The sequence below is a fragment of the Siniperca chuatsi genome, linkage group LG10 (assembly GCF_020085105.1).
Source record: "Siniperca chuatsi isolate FFG_IHB_CAS linkage group LG10, ASM2008510v1, whole genome shotgun sequence".
Lineage (NCBI taxonomy): Eukaryota > Metazoa > Chordata > Actinopteri > Centrarchiformes > Sinipercidae > Siniperca > Siniperca chuatsi.
This window is the reverse complement of record NC_058051.1, coordinates 30,077,822-30,088,239: the sequence shown is the minus strand read 5'-3', so window position 1 is coordinate 30,088,239 and position 10,418 is coordinate 30,077,822. Positions and strand designations below refer to the sequence as shown.

The window sequence follows — 10,418 nt, the reverse complement described above, 5'->3', positions numbered from 1 at the left end:
GACACGAACACAAAGACTGTGACTTTGGAAGATATTTGTCTAACTGGAATGTATTTTTGCACAGAACAAGGATCGAGGATTTTGTCCCCCGTCACTTACGTTGAAACTGATTCGGGAGCGGATCTCTGAATGTTGTTTTAAGAAAATTGCGAACCTATCCTTTAACTTCTCACCTGGCTGCAGTGATGCAGAAGTGTACTGCAGGGTGTGTCGGTACACTGTGACGTCACTGCTGGGTGTGGTTACAGGTGTAGCGGAGCACCCTTCTGACCGCAGCTCCTTCCCTGCTGTTCCACTGCGTTTCACGAAGCAGGATGTTTTACGTATTTGTCATGAAAAAGGCAAAGGCACGCTACATTAGCTGCTAACTACCATAACACTCCAGTCTCACACCCAACTGTCAGAGGAAGGGGTGCATCGTGGGTAATGTAGGCGCCAGGTTTTGATGAGGAAGAGGAATGTGCGGAATAAAAAAAAGACGACATCTCTTTAGTCGGACAGTGTTACGAGTGCGATGATAAATCGGTGGAGGACTGTTTGAACTTTTTATTAACTTCTCTGGCTTTATTTGATCTCTGCAGGAGAACATAGAGAAGAACTCTCTGGAACATCAGGAGGATGTCAAGCGTCTGCAGAACGAACACACACTGCAGCTGGAGGTACACACACACACACACACACACGTTTTTGTTTTCAGAACGTGTTTCAGAAAACGTCTTTGTAAATATAAATAAGAGTGTGTGTGGGTGTCTGTTTATACATGCAGTCAGTGTAGGTGTGTATTGTGTGTGTGTGTTGGATCCGCTCCAGCTCTAATTGAATGTGTGTGTTTCTAATTAAAGCGTAGCTGTCTCCATGGTAACACAGACAGGTTAAATCGTGTTTACAGCAGGTCCGAGTGGCGGAGGCTCAGTGTGTTACAGAGACTCACACACCGATCGGTCTTTTGTGTCGGTGCTGTGGTTCTCCCTCTGTTGTTTGACCACACTGACTCGTCCTTTTCTTCACACTCTTCGCTGTAGCGCTCAGAGAAGAGGTTTTGTTGACCCTCATTCAGCGTGTTGGAAGCGTGACGGTTTCCATTCATTCCGGGGGAAAGCTGCTCACACATACGTTTTCTCACTTCCTGGTGTGTTTGTAGTTGCGCGGCCCTCTTCGCGTGTGCATTAGGCCCCGTTCACACCGCAAGTCTTAATGCTCAATTCTGATTTTTTTTTTTTTTTGCTCAGATCCGATTTTTTGTTTGGCTGTTCACATTACCTTTTAAAATGTGGCCTGTATCTGATTCCAGTGTGAACTGTTTGAGGTTTCAAACTAACCCGCACGCGCAAAAGAACAACAACAATGACGTCAGACGCAGCACGCCGTTGCGCTAAAGTTCGGGAGGTTATGGAGGAAGTAAGCATTTTCGCTTTTTATTTCAAAACGTTTGTGTAATGGAAGCCGTAACGTTAACGAGCAGGTGCTGAAGAGGAGGAGATCGAAGAGAAAGAGAGCAAAACTGGTTATTTTGGCCTTTTGCGGGTTTACGTCTGCAAATTCACTACAGACGTCTGTGTGTCTGCGTAGATGAAGCCAGGAGCGGTGGCGACGTGACGTGAATAGTTTCACCGAGACGCTGTTCTTTGAAAACTTTCGGATGTCGAGGGCAACTTTTGATCATCTCTGTCAGCGCCTCTCCTCAAGGCTCCTACGGCAGGACGCTCAGTTTAGGCGACCCATCTTCGTGCGGAAACGTGTAGGAGTTAACGGGGGTCAGTTACCGCACGATGGGTAACCTGTTTGGCATTGCCAGGTATGTCAAGGCTGAAAACGTACCTGTCTCGCCATCTATATCCAGGCTGTCTGCCGAACTCCTCGGAGTTTCAGGCTCCTCTTCACCTGCTTCGTAGCTATCTGGCAGCTCCAGCGGCTGACAGCTGGGTTTATCGCCCATAACGCGGCTAATCTCGTTATAAAATGGGCAGGTGATGCGACCGCGACCGCGGTTGTTCGGAATCATTAGAATCTTTAAATTTACTTCTTTAGACTTTACCTTTAAGACTCTTCACCTTCGTGTGCTAGTTTTTTCAAAACGGGCACTGAATCCACGTTTCTTCAGATCTGGGTCCACTGATTCAGGACCACATATGTGTCTAGGGCTGTGGTCTAAATCGTGTCGCATCAAATGATTGAAAAAAAAATCAGATCTGGGCAGGACCACATAATGTGGTCTAAATCTGATTTGAAAAATCAGATCGTTCAGCGCTCACACTACCTCTGAAGAAGTCTGACCTGGTCACTTGACCCCAAAAAAACTGTATTTGGGCCACTTTTGCCCGCAGTGTGAACGGGGCCTTAGTGTTGCCTTTACGCTCATATAATGTGACGCACTTAAAGGGCTCTGGGAAAGTTTTACAAATATTAAAACTTGATGAATAGATAACTGACCTTGTCCGCAGCTGGAGGCGTCCTGTCCGCAGCTGTGCCTGCTGGTTTTCAGTTCAGTGAATAAAACTGATCCATTCGGGGGAAAAAGCAGGTTTAGATCAACTTGTAAAGGAAAAGAAAAGCTTCACACTGAAGTTTGCAAGTTCCCAAAAAGACTTTTTCTGATGTTTCCACCTAAAAAACCACGTAATGCAAAATGAAACCCATCATCCCCGAACAATTAACTCTGCACATATAAAACAAGAACCTTCGTTATCATTACAGTTTGATAACGAACCAATAAAGCACAACCCGCTGTGCATCATGGGATATGTCCGTGTGGATGTAACGAGTCCTTTCAGCCAATCAGATAACCAGGCTGACTTGTGGTCCTCTGAGGAAGCGGTTTCTCCCTGAAGGACTCCAGAGACTGACTGTCACTGATAACTGTGTGTGTGTGTGTGTGTGTGTGTTATCTGCTTGATAACAGCCTTTTACAAAGAGCAGAACGAGGAAACTTAATAGGAAAAGTTAATTAATGATGGAAGCGGTCTAATTAGCGGGCAGGTCGGGTGCTCAGCAGGTACGCTGAGCGTCGCAGGTTTGAGTTTCAGTCGTCACGCGTGTTGTTTCCTGTCTGAGTGCCTTAAATCAAACGTCTGAGTTCCTCCTGTTCGTTGTAAGACCCCGATCGCCTCACTCACAGCTGTTGTTCATACGTATTCATGTCATCATGTAAAAAAAGAAGAAAAGTCACTCACACCTGGAGGATTCAAGTGTTTTCTGCGTGTTTTGATCCATGAACTATAATTTAGATATAGTGGAGTAAATGATGCGTGATGTTTTGTGTTTCTGCAGCGAGATTCAAGAATCTGAGTTTGTTTTCATAGAAATTAACTGAAAAACTAGTAAAAGGGCTGAAAAAAAACATAAACTCCCCAACATGTTTTTATCGCATTGCAACAGAGTCGCACTCACTTTCAGCACGGGAGTTAAACAGTGTAGAGCGGTAGAGGGAAATACTATAGTATATAGTAAATCACATATTCCTTACATTTAAAGATAGTAATATAAGTGTTTTTGTAAAAATGGAGAATTGATTGGCGGGTTAAGACACAACAGGAAAACCCTGTATTTGACACCAGTAGAAAACATTCAAGTTCCTGAACAAATAACTTGTAACTGGACTCTGAGGTAGGGCTGAGTTTAATTATCCGAGATCGATTCATAAAATCCGAGATCGATCTTTTCCCGTGGACGCGTGAAGCTCGTGTCCTATAGCCTAGTGTTTTTTTTCTGGCAGAGAAACGCTGCAGTGAAGCGGCGAGAGAGAACAGCGCTGCCGTGGCTTTTGTTTCTATGATAAGCAGACTGACATTAGCTCGGTAGCTAAAAAGAGAAAACCCCACCCAGGTCGGAAAGCGGTGTTTTACCTGTATTTTCCCGAGCCGCAGCCGGACCGGACACCAGTGTTAGTTGCTCCTCTGCAGGAGAAGCTGCAGCCTCGGTGCGCCCGGATCGGAAGGCGCCCCGAGGCTGCTGGCTACCTGGGGAAACTTTACAGATCTGGCTGCTTTCACGTGTTGTGCTGCTAGCTCGACGAACTCTTTCTCTGAGCTAAAACAGCACATAGAGGCGCCGAACGTAAGGCGAAGGAAGTTCACAAACGTATAAACGTTGATTACATAACCGCGCGGTATTAAAGCGTGATGAACACTGAAACATATCATGCTAACTTTCATGCATCAGAGGTTTATTCAGGTTCCCGGGCTCACCTGACTGACCGAGCGAGCAGTCATCAAACAATCTGTCCTTTTTTCCCTTTAACGCGGAAATAACAGCACAACAATTGGAAATGCAATACTCGATGATTAAGGGACATTATTTCAAGTTGCTGTTCTTAATATCTATATATTTACAGTTGTATGCAAAAGTTTAGGAACCCCTGACAATTACAGGTATTCAAATCAACAAAATGACAAGGGTGCCCAAATTTATGCACCTGTCTAATTTCGTTTTGATGCATATTGCACATTTTCTGTTAATCCAATAAATCTCATTTCACTACTGAAATATTACCGTGTCCTTCAGTTATTTGATAGATCAAAATGAAATTGCTGATCCAAACACCCAAATGTTTATAAATGAAAATCATGGAAATTGTTCCTAAACTTTTGCATACAACTGTATTTATAATATAAAGGTCGGGGAAACACCGGGGCGTCTGAGTGGAGACATCAGCTCTGTTAGGTGATTTTAAAGGGTCAATGCTTGATGTAAATATTAATATGTTTAATAATGCACCAGGTCAGAGGCTTCCTTGTACAATTTACAGCATTAGTTCTCTGAGAATCTCTTTCATATGCAAGCAAAACCGGTACTGTTACTAAATATCGCTAACCGAATCCATATCGGAAACTGAACCTTGTGAATCGGAATCGATTCGGGATATCGGTGGCGCAGCTCTGCTCGGAGGTGACCTTTCCTGTAACCTCAGGACAAACGCCAGAAACATGACCTGTTAGTCACGGCGTCGCCTCAGCCTCGGTTACCTCTCTAACACCGTCACGCCGCCCCCGTTTGTTTGCTACAGAGGTGGCCAGTGCGCACATCCAACCTGGGTTGCGTTCAGGTGCAGGACAAAAAAAAACGGCGTACGTCGTAAAACGAGAGGCCGTCCACGCTGACGTTTCCCAAACTTGTACTGATGCAGCGTTTCTTCATCAAGCTGCAGGAAGATGTTGTCGGTTGAAACCTTGCGAACGTCAGGGTGAGGATAATAACTGGAGAAAACTGCATTTAAAGGGAAGCCTAACATCGTTTTGACAGTGAAGTCAACACTTCTGTGCACTGAGTAGTTTTATATCTGTTATTAAGGTGTTTTTTCTTTGTCTCTCCATCCGCAACGCCGTGCGAGGAACGCAGCCGAAGCCGGGCAGACTGACAGGTTAGAGTAGGACTGTACCATTTTACTGTCGGAGGGGCCACCCCCTTACTGTACGCTTGGTTTGGCCACTAACGCAGTGTGTGTGTGTGTGTGTGTGTGTGTGAGGAGGTTGAAAGCCCTCCTGCCTGCCTGTGTTAACCCACAGGATGGTCGCCGCTCAACACTTCATCCCAAACGCACACAGTCACAGTGGCGTTACTGCAGCAGTGTAGCTTTGCACGCTAAATCATCCGTGAATCGCGGAAGGGTCACTGAACGGTGATGTGGTGTGAACGCACCCCAACCCGTCTGTCGGAGGCTTCGGCAGGTGGACAAATTTATCCGACACACTGCAGATGTGTGTGTGTCGCTGTACGCATCGCTGGTTTGTTGACTGTATATAAAATCTGAACGCAGAGTGTGTGTGTGTGTGTGTGTGTGTGAGCGGCTGCAGCCTGCAGGTGTTTTAACGTAGATTTTAATCAAATTAATTAGCAGCGGAAGATTAGAGGGGAATTAAATGTTGTTGTTTTTTCTAAATGAATCCCTCCGTCGGCTGGATTAAGAGTGGGGGGGGTGGGGTCACCGGAGGTGGAGATGTGGCTTTTTCACCAGGAGACCTGAGGAAGGAAAGTTTCTAGGAAGGGTCACTGTTTTTGTCATTTCTGGTACGTCTTACAGCGCGGACACAGTCCAGGTTGTGGTGTTTGATGGTTCGGACCCTCCGAGGGACGTTAAAAGATTCGGAGTTCGTGAAACGGTGTTCAGGAATAATTTCAAACCCTGTGGCTGTCCGTCTCTGTGACAGAAATCCGCATGAGAAATTCAAGTTTGTGAACGTAAAGAAAATTACAAATACTATTAGTGCTTGTGACTTTAAATGTGTGTGTTGACGTGTCGCCGCCTTTTTCCTCACTTTTTTTTTTTTTTTACAAAGAAGCACTGTTTTTTCCTGTCTCTTTTCCTCACAATCCCAAACTTCTAAGTATCACTGATCCTTATTTGAGTCCATCACCATCACATAGCAGGAGAAATGATCATTTTTAAAAACTGTCAGCAAACACAGTTTAATATTTTACATGTACACCGTTAACACTAGAGTCACGGACATCACGTTGACGTAGGACACGGCCTTTGTCATGTTAAAAAACTTAATGTTTCACTCTCAAACAAAACTGAAAATGTTGGAAATCCAGAGTTTCTCCAACTGATCTGTGAGCAGTTGAGCGTCTCCAGTCAAACGAAACCTGCATTCGGTCCTTTTTGTACCCAGATCTAGAAAAAAAACGACTATTTGGACGGTTTTGCTCACAGCCAATCACCACAAGCGTTCTTCCATTTAATGCGACGTGTGATTGGCCCACTACCGCAGCTAGCAGCTACAGCTAGCAGCCGGGCCGCCCCCCTTCACACACGCTCAGCACTTCTTCGCCTCGTTCTCCGGCGGGCTGGACCCGGGCCCGGCTCCGGACCAGCGCGTGGAGTCTGCTGGTGGCGTCCACCCTGCGGACACCCGGGCCTGCCCGCTCTGCCGAGCCCGGGGACGCTCCGGCGGCGAGGCGAGGCCCGGAGATCGGCGCGTTTACCGGAGAAACTTGAGCTCACAAACCAATTGCAAAACAACAGAGCTGCGCATTCAGTACAGCCTCTAATACAACCTCTCTGCTCGCTCGCAGGGCTTCAGGACTAATGTACTCAACTCTCAGGCTGGTCTGGTGTGCTGGCTCGCCACACTTATCTCATGCGTTCAAATTAAAGAACGTCCAAATGTATTCGTGTAAAGATCATTTGGATGGGGAGGAGTGGCGGCCTTTAACGCAGCTGAATGCCTCCGTTCACGTGATGGGCATCGGATTAAGTGCTCTGTTGGTATCGGTGTCACTTAAAGGTTGCCGGTTTTGGGACTTTAAACGATACCGAGCCCTAGCTGTTTCCCAGTGGAAGATAAAACGGTGTCCGCCTGTCCGTCCTGCAGGAGAAGCAGTCAGAGGTGGAGGCTTTGAAGCAGCAGCTGGTGGAGGTGGAGAAACAGAAGGACGAACACGGCGACGCCATCGGGAAACTCAAACAGGTAACGACTGAATCCGGGCTGGGAGGCAAATCTTAAACTCCACATTTGTAAAATATGCAGAATCACCGGTGCGCTCCTTTAAAAAGCTGCTTCAGCATCGAGGCTTTTTGTAATTAATGTTTCCTTCTTTCTCTCTGCAGGAGATCAAAGACACCGTGGACGGCCAGAGGATCCTCGAGAAGAAGGGAAGTGCAGCGGTGAGTGTTTGTCCACTGATGTTAGACAGACAGGCAGACAGGCAGGAAGACGGGCAGGCAGGAAGACGGGCAGGCAGACAGACGGGCAGGAAGACAGACGGGCAGGCAGGCAGACGGGCAGACAGACAGGCAGACAGACGGGCAGGCGGGCAGACAGGAAGACAGGCGGGCAGACAGACAGACAGGAAGACAGGCGGGCAGACAGACAGACAGACGGGCAGGCAGGCAGGCAGGCGGGCAGGAAGACAGACGGGCAGGCAGGCAGACGGGCAGACAGACAGACAGACAGGCAGGAAGACAGACAGGCAGACAGACGGGCAGGCGGGCAGACAGGAAGACAGGCGGGCAGACAGACAGACAGGAAGACAGGCGGGCAGACAGACAGACAGGAAGACAGACAGGCGGGCAGACAGACAGACAGGAAGACAGGCGGGCAGACAGACAGACAGACGGGCAGGCAGGCAGGCAGACGGGCAGGCGGGCAGACAGACAGGCGGGCAGACAGGCGGGCAGACAGACAGACAGACGGGCAGGCAGGCAGGCAGACGGGCAGGCGGGCAGACAGACAGGCGGGCAGACAGGCGGGCAGACAGGAAGACGGGCAGGCAGGCAGGCAGGAGGCGGGCAGGCGGGCAGACAGAGACAGGCGGGCAGACAGGCAGGAAGGCAGACAGGCGGGCAGACAGGAAGGCGGGCAGGAAGACAGACAGGCGGGCAGACAGACAGACAGGCAGGAAGACAGGCGGGCAGACAGGCAGGCGGGCAGGAAGGCGGGCAGGCGGGCAGACAGGAAGACAGGCGGGCAGACAGACAGACAGGAAGACAGGCGGGCAGACAGACAGACAGGCGGGCAGGCAGGCAGGCAGGCGGGCAGGCGGGCAGGAAGACAGGCGGGCAGGCAGGCAGGCGGGCAGACAGACAGACAGACAGGCAGGAAGACAGACAGGCAGACAGGCGGGCAGGCGGGCAGACAGGAAGACAGGCGGGCAGACAGACAGACAGGAAGACAGGCGGGCAGACAGACAGACAGACAGGAAGACAGACAGCGGGCGGGCAGACAGACAGACAGGAAGACAGGCGGGCAGACAGACAGACAGACGGGCAGGCAGGCAGGCAGACGGGCAGGCGGGCAGACAGACAGGCGGGCAGACAGGCGGGCAGACAGACAGACAGACGGGCAGGCAGGCAGGCAGACGGGCAGGCGGGCAGACAGACAGGCGGGCAGACAGGCGGGCAGACAGGAAGACGGGCAGGCAGGCAGGCAGACGGGCAGGCGGGCAGACAGACAGGCGGGCAGACAGGCAGGAAGGCAGACAGGCGGGCAGACAGGAAGACGGGCAGGAAGACAGACAGGCGGGCAGACAGACAGACAGGCAGGAAGACAGACGGGCAGACAGGCAGGCGGGCAGGAAGACGGGCAGGCGGGCAGACAGGAAGACAGGCGGGCAGACAGACAGACAGGAAGACAGGCGGGCAGACAGACAGACAGACGGGCAGGCAGGCAGGCAGACGGGCAGGCGGGCAGGAAGACAGACGGGCAGGCAGGCAGACGGGCAGACAGACAGACAGACAGGCAGGAAGACAGACAGGCAGACAGACGGGCAGGCGGGCAGACAGGAAGACAGGCGGGCAGACAGACAGACAGGAAGACAGGCGGGCAGACAGACAGACAGGAAGACAGACAGGCGGGCAGACAGACAGACAGGAAGACAGGCGGGCAGACAGACAGACAGACGGGCAGGCAGGCAGGCAGACGGGCAGGCGGGCAGACAGACAGGCGGGCAGACAGACAGACAGACGGGCAGGCAGGCAGGCAGAATTTGAATGGAGATGAGAGACAGACAGAATATATTTTGCAGAGTAATTTAAGAGCAGCCGTGCATGGAAAATAATAATTAAAAAGTAAATCCCTGACTGTGTGTGATTGTGATTCTGTGTGTGTGTGTGTGTGTGTGTGTGTGTGTGTGCGTGCGTGCGCAGCTGAAGGATTTGAAGCGACAGCTGCAGCTGGAGAGGAAGAGAGCCGACAAACTGCAGGAGAGACTCCAGGAGATCCTGACCAACAGCAAGTCCAGGACAGGTACACACACACACCTTACTCACCCTGGCTGTGTGATGTCACCATGATGTCACATCCCTTTTGCCTCAAGGGGGCTCTACTGCGTCTGTAAATGGGTTTAAGGCTCCTGTTGGATTAATCGGGCGTTTCAGACACGTGAACGTCACTCTCTCTGCTTTATTTGTCTGTTGAATAAACCGGGCTTTGATGAGTCGGTGTTGGACCGCTTTGTGTGAATGTCGTCCGTATTTAACTCCAAAAAAAAGAGACGACTCGTTTGTTTGTTTCTGACTTGAGAGCCGAGTTGATGCTGACTCGGTGACTTAAACTCGCAGTCCACGTTCTCGTGAGACGCGATGCGAATGACGCCATGTTCAGACTGACATTTGCACCGCGTGACAAAATGCTGCCCCCTCATTAACCCCCATACTTGGATTTCCTGTGTCCTGCAGCGAGTAGTAAACCCAAACTCCAGCCTGTGTTCGTGTTGTTCTGCCGGTTATTGATCGCCACAAACTCGGAGCTCCATTAACTGTCGATGGAGCAGAACCTGATGTGACAGTGAAACTAACTGGAAGAGTATTTAAATCCCCTAAATGGACGGCATTGCCTTTTAAATGCTTCAGTAAGGAGAGTCAACAGTACTCGGCCAGTGTGTGTGAGTGTGTGTGTGAGTGTGTGTGTGTGAGTGTGTGTGTGTGTCCTAAGTGGCTGCGATGTGACTGTAACGTGACCGATGGGTCCGATAATCGGCGA

General features: G+C 50.0%; 1 protein-coding gene across 6 annotated transcripts in view; it reads left to right on the top strand.

The window, feature by feature from the left end:
- The window catches only part of gripap1 (GRIP1 associated protein 1), a 51,915-nt gene that overhangs the window by 28,259 nt on the left and 13,238 nt on the right, over positions 1-10,418 (top strand). For all 6 annotated transcript variants that reach the window (XM_044210233.1, XM_044210237.1, XM_044210238.1 and 3 more), the window contains 4 exons: positions 582-659; positions 7,311-7,406; positions 7,547-7,603; positions 9,584-9,683. In XM_044210233.1, the coding sequence (XP_044066168.1) occupies positions 582-659; positions 7,311-7,406; positions 7,547-7,603; positions 9,584-9,683 (331 nt within the window). The remainder of the gene's footprint in view (positions 1-581; positions 660-7,310; positions 7,407-7,546; positions 7,604-9,583; positions 9,684-10,418) is intronic.